Source organism: Nansenia antarctica, assembly GCF_963989245.1.
Source record: "Nansenia antarctica genome assembly, chromosome: 18".
Lineage (NCBI taxonomy): Eukaryota > Metazoa > Chordata > Actinopteri > Argentiniformes > Microstomatidae > Nansenia > Nansenia antarctica.
Window position 1 is genome coordinate 15450851 of NC_137691.1, and position 23682 is coordinate 15474532.

At 45.3% G+C, this 23682-nt stretch overlaps 1 protein-coding gene across 1 annotated transcript; it reads left to right on the forward strand.

Annotated features, from left to right (window-relative positions):
- Nucleotides 1–1559: 1559 nt before the first annotated feature.
- LOC308173013 (ankyrin repeat and SOCS box protein 3-like) lies at nucleotides 1560–5742 on the forward strand (the record flags this gene model as incomplete). Its single annotated transcript, XM_080547979.1, has 8 exons — nucleotides 1560–1565; nucleotides 3232–3412; nucleotides 3661–3831; nucleotides 3932–4044; nucleotides 4168–4303; nucleotides 4569–4746; nucleotides 5036–5245; nucleotides 5427–5742. The coding sequence occupies 8 exons, from the start codon at nucleotides 1560–1562 to the stop codon at nucleotides 5740–5742; spliced, it is 1311 nt and encodes a 436-aa protein (XP_080404105.1).
- Nucleotides 5743–23682: the final 17940 nt, after the last annotated feature.

A 23682-nucleotide genomic window follows, 5' to 3' on the forward strand; every position in this document is an offset into this window, starting at 1 on the left:
GGTGGTAGTGGTGGTGGCTGGAGCCTAATAAGATTGTCCTTCCGGTGGTTCTGTCCTTCTGTCTCTGCATCAGAGGACCCAAGGTGTGTCCTCTGGCTCTCTGACACTGAATAAGCAGAAGCATCCATCTCACTGCCCAGATGGAGAGTTAACAGTGCAGGGAATCCTACCAACACAGATGATCAAAATATTAAAACAGAGTGACAGAATTTCATCAAAACATTATATTTTATTTTATTTTTTTACCAGAATTGGAAAACAGTGGCCAAGCTACTGTTAGGTGCATATATATATATATATATATATATATATATATATATATATATATATATATATTTGGACTGACAGAATTGTTGTTATTTTAGCTGTTTACCAAAACATATTCACGTTACAGTTATAGAATGAATATGACTCTCAAATACCCTCTTTAATTTGAGGGTATTCACATCCAAATTGGAGGAAGGGTTTAGAAATTACAGCTCTTTAATACGTGGCCCCCTCCTTTTCCAGGGACCAAAAGCAATTGGCCCAATGACGTGACATGCAATGTTGATGTCCAAACCCCTTTATGAAGTAAAAATAAGGAAAATGTTAATATAAAAAAAACCTTTATTGAATATATTAATCTCTGTTTATTAAATGATATGAAAATGGTATGAGGGTATTACAAAGTTTAAGAATGATTAGACTTGTGGCGGATTTTGCTTTTTTTTTTTTTTAAACAAAGCTAACAAAGCTACCTCACAGCAACACTGCAACTCCTACCGTCAGGTCGGCGCCTCCGTTGTTGTTCAAGCTAGTGTCGCTTTCCCAGTCGTTGTGTAATAAGTGAACATGTTGTAATGTTTGCCCTCTGGCACAGTTATAAACTTAATAAATGACTCGTGTTGTCTTCGGTCTCAGCACTGGGTACGTTTACTGGTCCACCATCTTTGTTTCACATCCGGTTCCTTCTTCTTCTTCTTCTTCTTCTGTTGGGTTTAACGGCAGCTTGCATCCTTCGCGTTGCACTACTGCCACCTTCTGGATTTATCCAATTCCTACATTGTCCATTTCGTCACAGTCTCCCTATCAGTCAGTTTCACAGTGGTGTGCCGTCAGGGCCAGCAAGGCCTTCTCTGCTGGCCTAAACATCATCAGAATATACATTTTATTTTAATATATATTTTCCACAAATATGTAGTAATGATTCCCCATAGTCTATTCTCTTCATTTCATAGCTTTCCTCTTGGTTGCGCTGCTTCCAGTCTCCGATTGAGATTTGGAGGGCTGGCCTTTATGTTAGAGCTTTTATCCAATCAAAATGTGTTGCTAGGGGGCTCAAAAATCTGCCCGCCTTCACATTAAACGGTGAAGCGGATTCGACCTGTAACTTTACGTTGGAACGAGAAAACATGTGGCGTACCTAGTAAACCTACGTAGATGCGAGCAAAAGCAACAACGGCGCCTGCTGGAAGGCTCAACGATGTCAGCACCCAGCACGTCTTTTGATTGGATACGCACTATTGCTACGCACTATTACTACGCACTATTGATATTCACTATTGAGATGCGGAACTATGCCGGTAGATGTGAAACGTTTGAAAGTGCACAGGGAAACGGAGCCTCACAACGAAAGCTTTCGTTGACTGATCGATAATACTGATCGATTGTGTCCTGTTTTTGGGTAAACAATAACTTTCATTTAGGGGACAGGATGAAAGCGCCAAGTCCACAAACAGAGGAAACTACGTTGAGCTTCTTTCTTTTCTGGCTGAAAACAACCCAGATTTACATTACCACCTGTCCACAAACAAAGTGTTTACTGGGACGTCAGGCAAAATACAAAACGACCTGATTTTTGCTATTGCTGAAGTGATGGAAGAAGAGATCAAAATGGAGATTAAAAAGGCACCCTTTGTCGCTATTATGGTGGACGAGACGACAGAAGTGGGTAATGTAGCGATCTTAAAGATGTTAGTTTAACACTCTTCATTGTAAATGCGGATTTATTGATTAAAAATGCTTCGGAAATATTAATATAACTCTGTTGTACTTGTCTGACTATGTTAAGGTGATGCAACGCCCGGTTATACTGTGTTTCTGTCTAGTTTCTAGAGCCATGGCGTCATAACGATGGTATTAAGAGGTAGAATAATTCAGGTAGGAATGTGTCGGACATCACTGAAGGCCTAGGTGTGAAATGCACCGCCCGCCACTGCAGTTTCACTATGTTTCAATTTAAAGACCAGGTCTTTGTTGCTCCTAGTGTGGATAACCATCAATTTGTTTGCACATTCAGATAAATAAAACAGCTTGAAAGTGAACCCGTGTGCCTGCCTGGTCTGTCCGGATTGTGAGGGTGACACTAGGGCTGAAGTTGGAAGCAGATTCCCGCCTGCCTGCCGGAGTTCATATTAGGTAAAAAGGGGAGGGTCTAAGCAGACGCCGTTCCGTATTGGTCCTAAACTACCATGTGACATTATACGGAAGTAGTTGAAAGTGGGCGGCTACATCTGTGTTTTGTTTTGTTGATGTTGCCAAATAAACAGGACTGGCAAACACTTCACTTTGCATAACTGGATTCATATGGTAAACCCACGTTGATTTAACATGAATTCCTTTTTATTACAACTCTGAAATAAGTATTGCATTGCTATAAGCCACCTTCTACAAGAGACGTGATTGCCTTGTTGTATTGAGCTCTAGCGACAATCATTGAACCGCACACCTAGCCTGCTCGCCATCTGGCTACCTAACCAAGTAGTTATTATATCAGTCAGATAGCAGAATTGAATTGGACATGACATGAGGTGTTCACAGTTTACGAATAGTGTGGAAACGTATAATTGAGCGATCATCATTACCCCTGTCTGTTTTATCATAGCCTGCATTCCTTGCTTCTCTGAACCCTCCTGTCATCGCTCTCTCTCTCTCCATCTCCTCTTTCTCCACTCCACCCTCCTCTCACCACCTCTCCTCTCTTATTTCAGACTTGGTTGAGGAGGGTGATAGGATGGACTTGAGTGTTCAGAGACAGATCTGTCAAGCAGTACTGTTCTTTTTTTCCCACCATATTTTTTTGTGCCTTATACATTTTACAGGAGTTGTATATTTGCACTGAATTGATCTTCTTTTAAGTAATACAGGCTAATTAGTACTTACTTAAATTCCACTCCACCCTCCTCTCACCACCTCTCCTCTCTTATTTCAGACTTGGTTGAGGGTGATAGGATGGACTTCACTGAGTAGTACACAGACACCGTTTCCAGCGTTGCTGCGGCAGTGCGCACAGGTGACCGGGGCCTGGTGCGTTCTCTGATCCAGAGGGGCCTCAGCGTGGACATTAGAGACATCCGTGGCTGGAACGCGCTCCACGAAGCTGCGGCGCTCGGTGCAACGTCGTGTGTACGTGTGCTCCTCAGGGCTGCAGGTGAGAAATGAGTGGGAGAGCTTTGCGATGATGGCTGTCTGCATGCTTGGTGTTACAATTGAATATTTACATTGTCACTTTAGCCATTTATGCTCTGGTGAAATAGAGAGGATGAAGGGGACGGTGCCAAATTAGGTAGTTGAAACATGCCACGATATTTACTCCCCCTCTCAATCTTCCCTATTGTTGTGACTGTAGACCTTGTGCACTCTCACCTAAGATTCCCTCTCTCCGTTGACTCTGAGCAGCAGGTTCCTCCCGCGGTCATTGTGACTATGTTGCCTCTGTAACACACGAGGGTGAGTCTGCTCTGTACCTGGCCTCACAACATGGACACCTAGGAGTGGTCAGACTCCTCCTCAGAGCAGGTACCAACCTCAACCAGCCAACCACTGACCTGTCCTGTCCTCTCTACACAGGTAACACACACACACACACACACACACACACACACACACACACACACACACACCCTATGAGGCTTGATTACTCAATGTCATTGTGTATATTTGTGAATAGCTATAGATGGTGGGCATAAGGAGGTTGTACAGTTGCTGGTCAGGAAGGGGGCAGAGGTCAATGGAACACACACTGCTTCAAGATGGACCTGCTTTCACCAAGCTGCCTACAAGGTACACACACACACACACACACACACACACACACACTCACACTCACATTCACACATACATACATACACACACACACACACACACACACACACACACAGAAATTCACTCCCACTCTCTCCTCAGGGTTACAGGGAGATTGTGTGTATCCTGGCGGGCAAGTGTATTCTTGAAGTGTATGACGACGACTACAAGATCACACCCTTGTTTGTAGCTGCACAGTACGGACAGCAGGAATGCCTGCAAATCCTCATTGATGCAGGTACACAGCTCTGCATCTGTATGCTTTTTGTAAATGGCTGCTTGTGTGTGATGGCTTACTGGTGGAGTTGTTTATATTTTTCATGTGCATAATCATTACAGTTGTTTACACGACAAAAAACATGAAAGATAAGCATCCAATGCTATGTATGTATGTATATATATATATATATATACAGTATATATATATATAAATATTATGGGAGCCAATATACTGCCTATAAATACTGTGATATATTGCATATTAATATATGTCTTGGTTGTAGGTGCGAATGTTAATGCCCAGGCATTGGACTTGGCTACGCCCTTGATGGTAGCCTCTCAAGGAGGGCATGAGGGTTGTGTGGATGTTCTCCTCACCCACGGTGCTGACGCAAACCTAGCCTGCCATGGCGCATGGCCACAGCTCCCCATCCACGCCGCAGTGCAGTTCGGACACATCAGGTATGCAAACATGCATTTGAAACATATTTTCTCCTGCTCAAAGAAACATGGCATCTTCTCACGTGTGTGTGTGTGTGTGTGTGTGTGTGTGTGTGTGTGTGTGTGTGTGTGTGTGTGTGTGTGTGTGTGTGTGTGTGTGTGTGTGTGTGTGTGTGTGTGTGTGTGTGTGTGTGTGTGTGTGTGTGTGTGTGTGTGTGTGTGTGTGTGTGTGTGTGTGTGTGTGTGTGTGTGTGTGTGTGTGTGGTGTGGGTGGGTGGGTCGATGGGTGTTTTTGTCTTTGTCCTTGCAGTATCCTAGCCAAGCTTATTACTGTGACGGATCGTGCATGTGACCGTGGAGTGGCTTCAGTGAGTCCGTTGTACTTGGCTGTGGAGAATGGACATAGCCACGCTGTGGAGCTGCTGCTGAGAGAGGGCTTCAGCCCAGACGGCCAGAACTCTAACTCCCGCTTTGGCTCGGAGTCACCCCTATCCTGCGCCCTCGGACGCAGAGATAACTGGTATACACACACACACACACACACACACACACACACACTATGAGTGACATGGATTGATTACTCACACACACACTTCCCTTGCACTCCACCAGTCTTACCTTTACCCTCATCTCTCTCTCTCTCTCTCTCTCTCTCTCTCTCTCTCTCTCTCTCTCTGTGTCTCTCTCTCTCTCTGTCTCAGTGAATCTGTCCGGTTGTTGTTAGCTGCGGGGGCAAGTTTAAATCAGGAGGTATGGAGGTATGCCATTTGCACCCACAAACCCGAGCAGCTGCAGCAAATAATCCAGCAAAGGAGTATCTCCAGACCAGAGCAGTTGAGTAAGAGCATCAACATATCCGGACCAGAGGAGAAGAGCAGAAGCATGTTCACGCCAGAGGAGTTGAGTAAGCTGTTGTATGTGGCGCTGAACGCAGGCTTACAGACGGCTCTCTACTGGCTTCCCGCTCTATTGCAGGCAGGACTGGAGCCCTCCCTTTTCCTGCAGCCCATCATGTAAGACACACACACACACACACACACACACACACACACACACACACACACACACACACACATACACACACACACACACACACACACACACACATACACACACACACACACACACACACACACAAACTCATATAAGCTAATGTCACTGCTTTACATTGTCTGTTGTGTTTGATTGGTTTCAGGCTGAAGAAGGCGGTTCCTGAGGTGCTAAGTTACTTCCTGGAGTTTCAGAATTGGTCGACTCTGCCGCGGCCGCTATTAGACATACTTGACCAGCGACGAACACAGAACACCTGGACTCCACGCTCACACCAAGGTAAGACACATGTCAAGTGTAAAACAGAATATAGCTGCCCAATTGCATATTGCCCTGATCCCAACACTCTACCCTGATAGTAGAGGTGTACAGAGATGTCATTATCTGTATATGTATCTTACTTTCCTGTCTGTCTTCACTATATCTGTCCAATAAAATTAGAAATATGAGTGGGACTGCCCCACTCAGAAAAAATGACTTAAAAAGAAAAATCGTATCGAATCGTGAGTTGAGTGTCCTATGTTGCAAACAAAATGGGCATTTTTATTTTGTGGCCATCAACAATGATATGAATCGATTTGAAGACACATAATGGCTGACGCACAGACATGTCAATCATAGCTTTTTTCTGAATAATAACGAGCAACTTTGGGTAGAATCTGTGTCTGGTTCCATCGCATTACTTGTGCTTTCATCTCTCACATTTCACGTGTGTATTCTCATGAACTGCCAATTATGTAGTTCACTTGTTTTTAGGTGGTATGGGCTAGTGGTCTATTTGGCGAGTATTAGGGATGTCCCGATCCCACTTTTTCACTACCGATACCGATACCGATACCTGGGCTTCGGGTATCGGCGATACCGATACCGATCCGATATTTGTATACATTTTTTGACCCCTGAATTTTTTTTTTTTTTTTTTTTTCCTAACACCAGGGGAGCCACCCCTCCTAAATTTCGTTGTTTGGTACCTGTACTGTAGCAATGACAATAAAGACCATTCATTCATTCATTCATTCAAATACCTCCCCAGTATATAGTCCACACCAACAACAGTTAAATTAAAGACTGCCAGCCTTTATTAAAGCAACAAAAATAGTACTCTGCAGTACTCAGTGACCACCTCTCTTAAAACGACATGGACTTTGCTTTTGTTAATTTTCCATTCGAGCAGCATCTCCTCCATGGCTGCCTTAATGGAATCCCCAGTGTGTGAGCCACGGAACTCACGGGCATGCAGCACCGCTTTCTTGAAAGTAAAATCAGAGTCTATCCAGTGTGCTGTGAGACTCAACAACGACATTGGACACACGTCTGAGCTCCAAATGTCCGTTGTGAAGCTAATAGCATCGACATTCTCCAATAGTTTGGCGAGGAACTCACACACTTCATTGTGCATTTTCGGGATGGCATTTTCGGTTATATAATGCCGACTGGGCAAAGTATAACGCGGCTCTAGGTGTTCAATCAAACTCCGAAACCCCACATTCTCTACCACCGAAAGTGGTTGGTCGTCGAGCACAATAAACCGAACCAATTTCTCCGTTATTGCTTTTGCAATTTTGCTGTCTGGGGGGAGTTTCTCTCGCATCTCGCCAATGTTATGTTCAATAACGGAGTCGAACTCAGAGCTTGTAGTCGGAGCTGGCAACTCCATTTAATCAAACACGAGTGTAACACAAAACGTAATACGGCACATGTCGTAAAGCCCAAACTGTCGTAAACACAGACGTAACACAGACGCGGATCGGGCACGCGGATCGGAGCCTTTTTTTTTCTGGTCCGATCTCCGATCCAGCATTCAGGACCAATATCGGGTCGATATCCGATCTCAGTATCGGATCGGGACATCCCTAGCGAGTATATAACAGCCACATCTGTGTCTGTGTCTGTGTCTGTGTCTGTGTCTGTGTCTGTGTCTGTGTCTGTGTCTGTGTGTGTGTGTGTGTGTGTGTGTGTGTGTGTGTGTGTGTGTGTGTGTGTGTGTGTGTGTGTGTGTGTGTGTGTGTGTGTGTGTGTAGTGTCTCTGCCCTCTCTCTCTCACCTCTGCAGGCTCCAGATCAGGGTGATGTTGGGCTCTGAGACTCTGATGCAGACAGCTGTAGTTCAGCAGCTCCCTCTGCCCCCTCCACTACAGACATACCTCCAGTTTACAGACATCCTACCACCCTCACAAACATGTTTGCACCCCCACCCTTAGAGGCATCCTCATGTCCCAGAGGTGCCTGTAATCGGGCCCCTATTATAGGGGATGTACGCAAACATAAGATTCAGCTTATGTCATGCCAATTTGACGTCATTCAGTTTGTCACGCCTACAGTTTCACCTCATTCAGTGCTATGACAGCTGCATTTCTTTATGGTTTGATGAAATGCGGACAGGCAGGAGCAACAATGGTAACTTGTTGGTCTTCAGTAACTACTTATACTGCAATAAGAAAATGGAAAGACTGGAACCCATGCTGCACGCAGACTTAACTGTCAATGAACTGCAATCTGTCAACAATGCGCTGTGAGGTGAGTTTGTAGGAATGATGGCAAGCTGTCTTAGCACTAAATGTGTAATGCACAACTTTAAGGTTGACCTAAACTAAAAACACAAGATGGCAGCATTGAGTTATTTTTTGTTTTTATGTTGTGTATTTTACCTTATTGGTTATGAATCAAAGAACAGAGTATTTAAAGTACAAAAGTATACAGTTACCACAGCTGGATTTCTGGTCTGCTCTCCTCTGTGGGGCTGGGGTGGTTAAAGAGGCCCCCCCTTGGGCCCCACACCCTTATTTATACACAATATGCAAATACAGTCACAGGCCATGGCCTATCACCTTCATTGTAGAGATGGTCAAGATGTGAAAAGGGGCAGTCATCTGTGATGTCACTATGGCCTACATTCATTCCAGGAAGTCATTCCTCAGCTGACCATAGAAGGACCACAGTGTCCTGAGCATGTGATCGTCATACAACCCCCATCTTCAGTAGCACAGGCCCACACCATGTGTGTTTTAAGTACAAATAAACTACATTGACATTTGTCTTTTCTAATCCACATTTGACATAAGAAGATTGCAACACAATGTACAAAGATGTCCATACATTTTAAAATGTCATTCATATTTGAAAATAAAGATTTTTTATTTATTTTAATTTTTTTAAATAAAATGTTATCAGTACGTAATAAAAAAATAAAAAAAAGAATTAAGAAAGAAAGAAAGACATCATACCAGCAACATACACTACAGTTTCAATGTAAATATGTCTTTTTTATTTTTATTTTTTATCAACACTTCCGCTCTCTGTTTCAAATTAAAAGCTATTAAAAAAAGAAAAAAAAAGAAATGTCGTCTACGTCAGTGTCGGAGACAAGCCATGGTGAGGGTTGAGAAAGCACCGTTGTTTAAATGATTGTAGTAGAAGTATTTGGTATGATTTAAAAAAAATAAATAAATAGAATTTCCTTGCATAATAATAATAATAATAATGGATTTTATTTATAAAGCACTTTACATTTCAAGAATCTCAAAGTGCTACAGTCAATAAAAGAAACAAAAACAGCACAACACAATAAAGATCACTAAAAACATCAAAAGCAGAAAGGTTAAAAAGACACTGTGGCATAAAACTAAAGAAAAAACTAAATACAAATCTGGCTACTGGAACGCTTTGTTAAAAAGATGAGTCTTAAGTCCGCTCTTAAAAGAGTCGACCGACTGTGGTGCTCTCAGGTGGGCAGGGAGGGCGTTCCACAGTTCAGGGGCGATGGAGCAGAAGGCCCGGTCTCCCATGGAGCGGAGGTGGGTTTTGGTGGGTTTGAGGAGGTTTGCATTTGATGAGCGGAGAGTGCGAGTGGAGGGGCTGTGGGATTTGACCAGGTCCTTGAGGTAAGGGGGTACGTTGCCGTGAATGCATTGATGAGTTAACAGTGAGATTTTGTAAATGATCCGAGAGGAGATGGGAAGCCAGTGTAGTGAGTGGAGGATGGGTGTGATGGGATCGTATTTGCGCACTCTCATCAGGATCCTAGCAGCGCTGTTCTGAATGTACTGGAGCTTCTGAAGGCTCTTGCTAGGGATCCCGATGAGAAGTGCGTTGCAGTAGTCGAGCCTGGAGGAGACAAAGGCATGGACTAACTTCTCGGCATCGGGCAAAGACAGGGTGGGGCGGAGTTTTGCTATATTTCTAAGGTGGAAGAATGACGTTTTGGATATGTGTTTAATGTGGGCCTCGTAGTTGAGGTGGGGGTCCATTCGAACACCAAGGTTGGTGACGACGGATGACAGAGGGATAACCTGTCCAGAGAAAGTGATGCTTGTTATGGGGGATGATTTAACCTGGTGAGGGGTGCCGATGAGGATGGCTTCTGTTTTGCAGCTATTTAATTGAAGGAAGTTAACTCTCATCCACGCCTTTATCTCCTCCAGGCAGATGGTGAGTGCAGATGAGGTTGACTGAGGGATTGGGTCCAGTTTAATGTAGAGTTGTGTGTCGTCAGCATAGCAATGGTAGGGGATACCATGCTTGCTGATGACACGGCCGAGGGGTAACATGTACAGGGTGAAGAGGGTGGGTCCGAGTACGGATCCTTGGGGGACACCACAGGTGACAGGCTGGGTCCGGGACTTTGCACCTCCCAAGGAGATGTACTCGGTGCGTTCGGAAAGATAGGATGTGAACCAGTCCAGAACAGTGTAGCAGAGTCCGATAGTGGAGTGAAGGCGGTCTAGGAGGATGGTGTGGTCGACGGTGTCAAAGGCGGCTGTGAGGTCCAGGAGGATGAGGAGAGAAGGAGAGCCGGCATCGGCTGCTATGAGAATTTCGTTTGTCACCCTGACCAGTGCTGTTTCAGTGCTATGGGCGGAGCGGAAACCAGACTGGAATTTTTCTGCAATGTTATTGCTGCTGAGGTGATGTTGGAGTTGGGTGGCGACTATTTTCTCCAGGACCTTGGAGAGGAACGGGAGGTTAGAAATGGGTCTGTAGTTTGCGAGGGTATCCGGGTCTAGGGTCGGTTTCTTAACCAGCATGGCCTGATCATCAATCCAGCCAAATGCCAGTTCGGACTGACATCAATCGATTTCCTTGGACACCGCATCACTAACGACGGGGCAGTGCCCCTGCCCTCAAAAGTGAACGCTATCGTGGATTTTCCACGTCCACTCACAATCAAGGCCCTGCAGGAGTTTTTAGGCATGGTGAACTTTTACCACCGCTTTGTTCCCCGAGCAGCCTGGTTATATTCGGCCCTTGTATGTGGCTCTTAAAGGCAAGACCGCCAAGCACATCATCGGCTGGTCTGTGGAGATGGACGACGCTTTCACAGGGACTAAGAGAGCTTTGGCTAGGGCAACTATGTTGGCACATCCCTCGCCGAATGCACCGATTGCCGTAACCACGGATGCTTCTGACTATGCAGTCGGGGCGGTGCATGAGCAGTGGGTGAAGGGAGCTTGGCAGCCACTCGCTTTTTTCAGCCGGCAGCTCCGCCCTAACGAACGGAAATACAGCACCTTCGATCGGGAGCTCCTGGGCCTCTACCTCGCCGTTCGGCACTTCCGTTTTCTGTTGGAGGCCAGGCCATTCACAGCTTTCGTGGACCATAAGCCGTTGACATTCGCGATGGCGAAGGTTTCAGAGCCATGGTCTGCCCGTCAGCAGCGCCAACTCTCCTTCATCTCTGAGTTTACTACCGACATCCAACATGTTGCAGGGAAGGACAACCAGGTTGCTGACTGCCTCTCACGGGCGGTCGCCAGTGCGGTTCACCTGGGCATTGAGTACGCCCGCATGGCAGGCGATCAGGCCTCTGACCAAGATGCTCAGGCCCTCAGGACTGCTGTCACAGGGCTTAAGTTGGAGGACGTGGTCTTCGACGACACCGGGACCACACTCCTATGTGACATGTCCACTGGGCAGCCACGGCCCGTCGTGCCCCTTGAGTGGAGACGACAGGTTTTCGACGCTATTCATGGCCTGTCCCACCCAGGGAGGAAGGCTTCTCAAAAACTGGTGGCAGCTAAGTTTGTCTGGCACGGGCTTAGAAAGGACATTCAGAAGTGGGCTGATGCCTGTGTCATGTGCCAGCGTTCTAAGGTGCATCGACATACGAAGGCCCCACATTTTTCAGTGCCGGAAAGGAGGTTTGATCATGTCAATGTGGACCTGGTGGGGCCTTTGCCACCTTCTCATGAGTTCACCTACCTCCTCACAATGGTCGACAGAACCACACGGTGGCCGGAGGCCGTTCCACTATCATCTACCACGGCTGCTGAGGTGGCTCGGGCGTTCGTTGGCACTTGGGTCGCCCGGTTCGGTGCCCCATCTGATGTCTCCTCTGACCGGGGGCCACAGTTCACGTCTGAGCTCTGGAGTGCGGTTGCCGGAGGCCTGGGGATGAAGCTACACCGCACTACCGCATATCACCCACAGGCCAACGGGTTGTGTGAGCGGTTTCACCGTTCTCTGAAAGCTGCACTTCAGGCTAGCCTCAAGGACAGTGGTTGGGTCGACAGGCTCCCGTGGGTCATGTTGGGCCTTAGGACCGCCCCTAAAGAAGACCTTCGGTCGTCATCCGCCGAGCTGGTCTATGGACAGCCGCTACGGGTTCCTGGGGATTTCGTCCTTAACGCCACGGTCCCTTGGTCGGCGCTCAGACAGCGAGCCGACTTTTTGGATAATGCCAAGGCTTTCGCACCTGTACCCACCTCACAGCATGGGCTACCCCAGTCATATATGCCACCCTGCCTGCAAACGGCAGAGTACGTGTTCATCCGCCATGACGCCCACCGAGGGCCATTTCAACCGCCCTATGACGGACCGTTTCGGGTTCTGGAGGCTGGAGACAAGGCTTTTCTGGTGGACATCGGGGGTAAGCCAGATTACATTTCAGTGGACAGACTTAAACCAGCTCACGTGGATCTGGACCAGCCCGTGGGGTTGGCTCGGCCCCCGAGGCGGGGCCGCCCTCCAGCTATGCCCCCACGCCACCGCAAAGCCTCTAAAAAAACACCTGCTGTCCCTCATAAGCAGACCCCTGTTGAACTTTCAGTCCCTGCTCCGGTTGTACGGAGCCGTTTTGGACGGGTGATCCGGGCCCCGCAATGGTGACTGTTCTCAATTATGGTGAATTCTGGGGGGAGGTCTGTAGCGGACAATACTATGATCTATGATGTACATAATTCACCTGTGTGTTTGGTTATGGGGAATTGTGTGCGGGCACTTTAACGCCGGTCACTGGGGTGTGACGTATGGGGTTACAGGTAACATATAAGGAAGTGTTTGTACGTTGCTATTGGCGCTATGTCATCAGTTAAATAAACGCCGAAACAGTCGGCTTTATACTGGCACCAAGTCTCCGTTTCGTTTGTACGCTCCAACTCCTACAAGATGACATTGTCATCTATGCGGACGCCTGGCCGCAGCATATGCAGAGGGTGGCTGCGGTACTACAGTCGCTGAGGCAGGCGGGGCTGACGGCTAACCCGGCGAAGTGCGTGATCGGGCGGGGGGAGATCCGGTATCTGCGGTACATCCTGGGCGGTGGGGAGGTGCGACCGCAGGTGGACAAAACCACTGCGATCGCTGCCACCCCGCGACCCAGGACCCGGAAGGACGTGAGGCGGTTCCTGGGACTGGCCAGCTACTACCGGCAGTTTGTGCCGGGGTTTTCGGAGCTCTGACCGACCTCACCCGGAAGGGGGGCCCCGGATCCGGTCCAATGGAGTGAGCTGTGCCAAGTAGCGTTCGGCAGGATTAAGAACGCCCTCTGTGGGGAGACAGTCTTGTATGCTCCTAACTTTAACATTCCTTTTTCTCTGCAGACAGACGCGTCGGATAGGGGGCTGGGAGCGGTGCTGACCCAGCAGGTGGAGGGAGCCGACCGTCCGGTGCTGTACCTGAGCCGAAAGTTGTCGGAGCGGGAGGGCAGGTACAGCACGGTGGAGAAGGAGTGTCTGGCCATTCGGTGGGCGGTCGGTACTACCTGCTGGGGGCGCTCGTTCACCCTCTACTCCGACCATGCTCCCCTACAGTGGCTCCACCGCATGAAGGATACCAAGTACCAACGTGAGGATCACCCGGTGGTACCTCGCGTTGCAGCCCTTCAACTTCACGGTGGTTCATAGGCCGGGGGCGCAGATGGTCGTGGCCGATTTCCTCTCCCGTGCAGGGGGGGGGGAGTAGGCTATCGGACAGGTGTCAGTGATCAGACTCGTTATCCCACTGGTCTATTTAACCTGTGTGTGTTTGTTCCCTCGAGAGATGAGAAGGGCAGGAAGTACCTGCCTAGGCGGTGGGCCGAAGCTGTCTATCTGCTTTCGTTTGTGAAATGATCGATCTACAACTACAGACTAGTTGATTTTTTCACAGTGGCGGGCGGTGCATTTCACACCTAGGCCTTCAGTGATGTCCGACACATTCCTACCTGAATTATTCTACCTCTTAATACCATCGTTATGACGCCATGGCTCTAGAAACTAGACAGAAACACAGTATAACCGGGCGTTGCATCACCTTAACATAGTCAGACAAGTACAACAGAGTTATAATATAATTATATTTATTGATTAAAAATGCTTCGGAGCATTTTTAATCAATAAATCCGCATTTACAATGAAGAGTGTTAAACAAACATCTTTAAGATCGCTACATTACCCATGTCTGTCGTCTCGTCCACCATAATAGCGACAAAGGGTGCCTTTTTAATCTCCATTTTGATCTCTTCTCCCACTTAAGCAATAGCAAAAATCAGGTCGTTTTGTATTTTGCCTGACGTCCCAAACACTTTGTTTGTGGACAGGTGGTAATGTAAATCTGGGTTGTTTTCAGCCAGAAAAGAAAGAAGCTCAACGTAGTTTCCTGTTTGTGGACTCGGCGCTTTTATCGTGTCCCCTAAATGAAAGTTATTGTTTACCCAAAAACAGGACACAATCGATCAGTATTATCGATCAGTCAACGAAAGCTTTCGTTGTGGCGCTCCGTTTCCCTGGCACTTTCAAAAGTTTCACATCTACCGGCATAGTTACACATCTCAATAGTGCGTATCAATAGTGCGTATCAATAGTGCGTATCCAATCAAAAGACGTGCTGGGTGCTGACATCATTGAGCCTTACAGCAGGCGCCGTTGTTGCTTTTGCTCGCATCTACGTAGGTTTACTAGGAACGCCACAGGTTTTCTCGTTCCAACGTTAAGTTACAGGTCGTATCCGCGGCACCGTTTAGCGTGCAGGCTGGGCAGATTTTGGAGCCCCCTAGCAACACATTTTGATTGGGTAAAAGCTCTAACATAAAGGCCAGCCCTCCAAATCTCAATCGGAGACTGGAAGCAGCGCAACCAAGAGGAAAGCTATGAAATGAAGAGAATAGACTATGGGGAATCATTAATACATATTTGTGTAAAAAATATATTAAAATAAAATGTATATTCTGATGATGTTTAGGCCAGCAGAGAAGGCCTTGCTGGCCCTGACGGCACACCACTGTTTTTTCATATAAGCTAAATAGTTTTTTTTGGAACATGTTTCCGTCGGTTGGCAGCCGATTTTCGATCTACGTTTTATGAAAAGTAAACTTACGATCCATAAGTTAATAAGGAGAATGCTTGGGGCTACTATGCCGCTAACCAATCAAAACCCGTTAAAGCGTCACCTGACTTGACGTCTGCCAATGATATTCCTTCAAAATACGGAACTAGGAAGTAAACAACTATTATCTGGAAAGACGAGAAGTTGTTTCGGATAACTTTACTGTCAAGTCATGTTTCAGGTAAGATTTGCATGTCATACTAATTCATATCACATATTAATGAACAAGTCCATGTCATGTTGTGTCAATACAAACATGTTCTATATGCTATTTTAGTGAAGAATCCGAACTAACGTCACCCGCGATTGTGAAGCTAATTAATTAACAAGCTAGTTATTTAACTTTAAAGGCTACAACAGCTAGTTTACGTATGTCAACAATGTCTCTATTCTCAATTATTTCAGTAATAATTGTGCCAAATTGGGACCAGTAACATTAACTTGTGTGCAAGCATGTTTTTGATATTGTCAATCGTCTCACTTTTACGAGGTGAGCTGGTAAGACAAAATCCAGACTAAGTGTATCTTCACTTGCCTTGCCTATAATTGACGAGACTAGACAAAGATTCAAGTGTTAGAGAACATTTATAACACTAGTGTGTTTTCGCATTGCAAACACAGACACATGTCTGTACATGGTAGGTTGTTAGATTTGCATGTGCATCTCCCTTTCACACATTTTGTTTTTTTGCAGGAGCAGTATACAAGCTCTAAAACTGCGACTGGGGCTGGGGGAAGTGACATCCAGTCAATCTCAAAGAAATCTCCCTCTATCTTCCAGCCATGGCTCATTGGCGGAGGGATGTCTGGCTGGCTCTCAAGGGACCTCCTGTATATGGTATACATGTGAGCTATACTGTGAGGCATGTGCACAGTGAAGCAACAGCCGGGTGTCTGCCTCCTCCTGTATTGAGAACAGTGTGAGCAGTGGTAAAACCTCAAGTCAAAGTGATGTCTTGAATTTGGTCTTTCCTGGACTTGGACCATGTCTCAAAAAGAAACTGTTGTAGATTTTCTTTGTTTTGGCCACAAGCCAAGAACTTGGACCATTGTCTTGGTGTCTTCTGGTCAGCTGAATATATTGTTGTCAACTGACATCCTTTTGTTGCTCGTCGACCTCGTTCTGCATTCTTTATACTCAGTGTTTTGTAGGTGTCAGGGACAAAATGCACCACTTTAGATTTACTCACTTTGGCTGTGTTGATCAGGTACATTAGTGCACTGTTGGCAAATCTTCCAAATGTATCTTGGGGTTTCATAGCCTGTACTAGTGCCATTGCATCCCACACCCAGGTTGAGCCATCAGGGATTTCAACTGTGGCTGGTGGATTTACTGATCCTTCTAGAAAGTGCATTAATTTGGCTTTGTCAGTTTTCACAAGAGAGCCATCTATGTTCGCAATTGCTGCAGGAAAGGGTCCCAGACTGTAGACCAGCATTTCCCCAATGTCTATCTTCCTCCCTGTTCCCACAACAATAGTAAAAGTAGTAATGCTTCCAAAGTTATAGCCTAGTTTATTTAAAACTCTCCTAATCTGTTTACCCAGGTAACCCCAGATGCTCAGCCCTGGACTGCACTGCACATCTTCTGGACCTGACCTGGCAGGGCTGACCCTGACCCATTGATGCCTTGTTCACATCTTGTTCATGTCATATCTTAGCTTGTTTATATCATATTGTTAATAATGTTCATGTCATATCTTAGCTTGTTTATATCATCTTGTTCTTATAAATAACTTATATTGCTATAAAAAACCTGCAGCCTCCTGTACTGATTTTTCCCTTCTCTTGTGGGCTCTTTCAATGTTTCGTATGTTGGCATACTGCATATACATTAGGGATGCAACCTCAGATAATATGTTCAAGTCAAGACTAAAAACCCATCTTTACTAAATCATTAAATTAAGATTATAAAAACCCATGCTTTTAATATTGCATTTAAGTTACAAAATAATTTAATTAAGATTATATAATGATTAAAGCACTTTGAGCTGCAACGTTTGCAGGAAAAGCGCTATACAAATAAAGTTATTATTATTATTATTATTATTATTATTATTATATAGCATTGTCTATGGTAGCCAATATTAGCTGGCACATCTGGAATGTAACTTGGTAATTTGGCTTTCTGCAGTGTGAAGAATCACCCACTGTAGAGAACAATGTACAAATAATAATAATACTAATACTAATACTAATAATAATAATAATAATATTGTCCGCGGTTGCTAGGGTTAACATCCAGTCAGTTGCTAGGGTTAACAGCCAGTGTTTACATTTCGGGGTCCTAATGAAGCCGTACTCAAATTCTGATTGGTTTATCAACTAGAGCGACCAGCGATGTGCCTGAGCAGACAGACTATTAAAAAACAAGTTTGTGAAAATCAGCTGCAAACAAATAAATGAATTACTATATTTTTATTACATATTATCATATGTAAGAGATCGTTTACTCTGTAGATGGAAAAAGATAAACTTCGCGATAAACACATTCGGCCCACCACCTAGCCGCACGGAGACGCAGTGTGTGTGTGAGAGAGAGAGAGAGAGAGAGAGAGAGAGAGAGAGAGAGAGAGAGAGAGAGAGAGAGAGAGAGAGAGAGAGAGAGAGAGAGAGAGAGAGAGAGAGAGAGAGAGAGAGAGAGAGAGAGAGAGAGAGAGAGAGAGAGAGAGAGAGAGAGAGAGAGAGAGAGAGAGAGAGAGAGAGAGAGAGAGAGAGAGAGAGAGAGAGAGAGAGAGAGAGAGAGACCCTTACAGGCCTACTGTCATTCACAGGAGATTAATGGTGCGCGTCGTTGTTTTGGATAACGTGTTTATTTTAGAATATTTATCATATAAATAAATATAAATAATACTCATTACATTGACATTTTTGATCAAATAATGGTTGTGGTAATGTATTATTAGCGACCCCCAAAGATGTATGATATAGTTTCTCTTAGAGAGAGAGCTGTCAAACACTACTGAATCTACTGGAGATAGAACCTTATAAGTTATAACTCCAACTCGGTTTATGTTTTGTGAGATGGAACCTTTGTATTTTATTAATTACTAACCCCAAAAAATAAACATTTTAAAAATAACACCACACAGGCATTAATAAACACCTAATGGATCAGATTATGTAAAAAATAATAATAATGACCAAAAATGGAGATAGAACCTTATAATTCTAACATAGATCTGTACATTGTGACATCATAGGTGACATAGCAAAGCCGTTTCAGACAGTCTTTCACTTCAGTAGCCTTCTGACAGTAGGAGATGTAAGAAGCTAAACAAGAGACAAGAGACGATTAATTAAAAGATGAGTTTTGTTCTAAACCAGCTGAGAAGACGCGAATTTGTCATCGCGGCTGGCCTGGTAGGAGCCGCTGCTGGTTCATACTACATCTGTAAGACCTGGGGCTCTCAAGAGGCCCCTGTTATCACTGAGGAGGAAGGTAAGGTTACATTTAGCCAGTGGATATACAACAACATGACATGTTTTAGTTAGTAATTAATAAAACATCTCACAAAACATAATGGAATGTAAAAACGTTGATGCTCAATATCTCTAAACTACCTTAAACGGAGATAGAACCAGTGGCGAAAAATGTTTTGTTTTTGAAACTTCGGAAAAAAAAAATGTTTTTGTTTTTTGAAACTTCGAAAAATGTCGTCTTTTCTTTTACCCAATGCAGCTTCTGAGACTAACGGGTAGGGATGCGATTAGCACTGGGTCAGGGACAAACGTCGTTGATGCACCTGTTGCTAGCAGCACCACTGTGGAGGCCAGTGTTACTGCAGCTGGCATGCGAACGCGAACCGGCACGGTTCTTTGCCGGTGTGAAAGCCCTATATGAGGGGTTCAGCGTCAGTTCGCTTCGGTGCACCTTGCTGCCTGATTGTCTGTCCCTGTGTCATTCACTCTCAACATGGATACAAGTACAATAAGCATTCTTTAGGTGGTGGTAGATTCTCTAAAAACAACATACAGATGATAATTCACACAATATAATACCACGAAAGCGTACAGCACTAAACAATAACATTTATTTGGGCAGCATCATACTCAAACTCAGGCAGAAGGGCAGGGTCCGGCCAGGTTCACAGTCACAGACTGCCAGTGCATCGTACAGGTACATCATTCAGCTACTGATGTTACTGATGATGATACTTATGTTATGATACTGATGTGGTCTACCATTTGGTTTTAGTCATAGGCTATTGCTCTCACTTGTACCTTTTGCTAAGTCAAGCATTTAGAATGTAGAGTGCATATTGCGAAATTTCACAACGTCAATAACGCATCGGACTCTAAAAAACGCACGTTTTTTTAAACCTCCGTTGCGAAAGGGCCCCCGCCGCCACCTTGCGGGGGGCCCCCGGGATTTTCGGTACTCCACTGGATAGAACCTTATCATTCTAAGCTCATGAAATGTCAATGTCATTATTCCTTCTAGTCCACCGAGTGGACAAAGTTGGACGGTAATTTAGCTACGGCAAGCATGGCTCGAATTTTACAAATCACATTACAGTACATAACATCAACCCACTATAATAGAGTGCATTTATTAGTTCAGAAATGATTACAACACTTGTGTGTTGTTGTGAACCACCTATATAGCCTGTAGAACATTCTAGAAACCCTACCAATAAACATAATCATGTTTGATATTACTAGTCCTGACCGTGGAGGATCTGCCAGTGACTGAGGCGTGTGTCCTGACCCACCCTGTGGGAAACCCAGACCTCGGTCAACCAGACGAAGACTCACCCACTGTCCTCATCTGTGAGGTAAGATCTCCCACTAGGAGAGAATGATGACAGTCTCTAGTCTAGGTGTATGTATGTTAGTAGTACAAAGCATTACGTTTATTTTGTATTGAGTATAAAACAGTATTAATGCATTTTAACATTGAGACATATATTTTGTATTGACTATAAAATAGTATTAATGCATTTAAACATTGAGACAAGAAGCTGTCTTCTGTACCCGCTCTCCCAATATCTCAAACTGTGACCCCCCTCCCCAAGAAAAAGTTTCAGGCGCAGCATTTTCCCCACTTTAAGCCCCGATGCTGGTGCTGCTGAGTAGCCAGTCAGTTTCCCTATCCCCAACCCCCCCTTGTTCCCAGTTATCCTGTGTCTCAGACACCTGACCCTCCCAGCCTGCTTATCTGGGATTCCCCATCTCTTGCAAGTCTTTCTCCTGCTCCTATTCCTAGCCAATGTGTTCCTCCCTTAGGTGTATCACAACCAATATGGTAAGGGCATTCAACTGCAATCCTTAAGGGCCACAGTCTCTGCTGGTTTTCTTTTTTCAATTGATGTAATGAATCACTGAGAGTGTACACGTCTGGGTTTCCAGATCTAATTCGAAGTATGAAAACCAGGAGACACTGCAGCTCCTGGGGGGTGAAGTTCAAAACACCAGAGGTGTGCTGTGTGAGAACTGATAATATCAGTTCTCACACAGCACACCTCTGGTGTTTTGAACTTTGGTACCACCAAACTATATCCACTAGAGGGCAGCACAATACATTAGGAACAGGCATCCTATTACAAATGTGGGATTAGAGTGTCATTTGATGTACTTATACTACTGCTATGATGGACCTCTCTGCCACGTGTTTGTATAGGGCCCTATTTAAATTCAATACAGACCCTTCCTCAAAGACTTGCGTGATGCCAGGGATATTCAGCAGTTACCTTGTCTTGCAAGTGTATACAGAACACACTCTTTTTGAGCCAGAGTTGTCCTGTCCTATAGGTTGCCACGGTGTCCGAGAAGTCCCGCATCATGGAGCTGGAGAGGGACCTCTCTCTGCGGACAAGGGAAGTGGCCGACTTGCGGTTGCGTCTGGAGTCCCAACAGGTCTCTGAGGGTGCTGACTCCACTGCCTCACCTCTTCTTGAGGAGGTGATCACACTAAGAGCTCAGCTGGCCTCTCAGGAAGCCAATCAACAGGGTGAGCTGACTGAGCTAAAGGAGAGGATGGGGGCTGAAGAGAAAGCCCACCGTGAAGCACTGGCCCAGCTTCAGGCTTCATCCGGGAGGCTCTCCGGTGACAACGAGCAGTTGCGAATGCGCCTGAGCCAAGGTGAGAAGGAAAATGCAGACATCATAGAGTTGTGGCGCTCTAAGCTGGAATCTGCCATTGCCTCTCACCAACAAGCAATGGAGGGGTTGAAGGTGTCCTTCAGCAAAGGGGAAGGTGCCCAGGCGACAGAGCTAGTAGAGACCAAGAGTGCCTTGGAGAGGCTGAAGGTGGACCACAAGTTAGCGCTGGAGGAGGCAGGGGCCAGGCACAGGGCAGGGGCTGCAGTCTTGGCACAGGAGACAGAGGAGCTAAAATCACAGCTGCTGATTGTGTCAGAAGAGAAGGAGCATCTGGATGAGTCTCTGCGGACCAGTGTGGAGAGTGCTGAGGAGCAGCACCTGGTGGAGATGGAGGATGTGCTGGGCAAACTGCATGCTGCTGAGATGAAAGTAAAGGAGCTGGAAGACAACGAAGCAAAGTTAGTCCAGCAGGTCCAGGACAGAGCCAGAGAGGCCCAAGAGCAGGTGGCAGCTATGGAGGCCCTGAATTCCCAGGAAACTCAAGGTAACTTAGAGCTCCAGAGCCTGAGGACCCAGCTGGAGGAGGCCCAGAGCCAGGCCCGCTCACAGGGCGTCAAGGTGGGCCTACATCCATCTTCCCATTGTCAATCACCATTTCAATCTCCAAATGTATATCCAATCCCATATGTTATAACTAACACATTTGCCAATTGATCATGGAATACATCTGTATGATACTATCTGTTATAGCTTATCCCTTTCATCAAATTCCTTACTTGAATTTATTTTTATTCATTATTACCCTTTCCTCCATATTTATTTTGTTTACTTATTGTCATTTTGTTTTCTTCAAAATGTCCTCCATGTCCATGCATGGTGTCACCATCTGGCCTGTGCTATAGTTCAACGAGTTAAGCTCTGAGTTGGAAGGACAGCAGCAGAAGCTTCTCTCTGTGCAGCACAGCCTGACCTCTGTTCAGCAGGAAAAGAGCTCCTTGGAGCAGGAGCTGGTGAGTTATGGGGCCTACAGAAGGGTGGTGAGGAGCCAGGGGTTGGGCATGGGTGGCATGACTGTTGGGATAGGACTTAAGGTAAGCTCAGGTAAGGAAGAGCATAGCATCATCAGCATGCTAGTGAATGCTACAAAGAATGCAATGTTGTGCTACACAGATTCATCACATGGTGGTGACACATTCTTCAAGAGGCTAGATGCCTATAGAGGTTTTGACTTATTATATCATCATGGATAAACCATAATTTCAGTCTTTAGTATAAGCATAACTTGGATGTCTCATTATGAATTGTGAGTAATTTTGAGGTGTGTCTTAGAACAACACATTCCAGCATGCACACACATACTAATAACTTTTTTTATTTCCTCAGAAACAAAAACGGGAAGAAAGCACAGATGAGAAGATTAAATCAACACAAACTATGCAAGGTAAATGTATTTACTTGGCTTGATCTTTCATACCCTTTTTGTTTGACAGATCTTACTTGTAGATACATGAAGTAATCTGAATTCAACTCCTTCTTTCAGAGTTGCTTGAGAAGCTTGGCAAAAAGGAGGAGCAATGCACATCTCTCTCCGATGAATCAGAGGCTCTAAGGAGCCAACTTGCAGGTCAGAGCTTTGGCCAGAATTGTGGTGTTTAACGTACAGCACACACACAGTACAAGTCACCATTTATGTGACATTGTTTTTTTGTTCTAGTTGAGTAAAGTGTGAGTAAATTCCAATGAATTGTCTTCCTTATGGGTTATTTTTCATTCCATAAAACACCGGTGTAAGTGTGAATATGCCTGGTTAAAAAGGGGACACGTGATGATAAAAAAAATCACAAAATATCACCATTATTGCTCTCCTTGGTGATAAAGTTGTGTTTATGTCCATTGTGTGGGAAAGTTGTCTTTACTGACATGTCCATTGTGTGGGAAATATGTGTATGTTGTAACAAAACGGAGTGTGTTCTTGTTCAGGGACTGACTAGTAGATTTAATTGTGTTTCTCACATTCAGGCCTGGAGAGGAAGCTAAAGGCTGGGGATGAGAAACTTGATCAGATCACAAAGGACAAGGCCCAACTCAAAAGTGACATCTCAGACATGATGAAGTCAACAGGTGATCACTCAGAACAGCTCACCAAAATGAATGAAGACCTCACTCAAAAAGAAAGGTACATGCCTTTAACAGCCCAAAAATGTTCTGATGAAGTCTCTCGTACATTGCATTTTCAGCAGAGGTGTGTCCTCAAACATGCCAATCCAAATGTTATTTGCTCTGT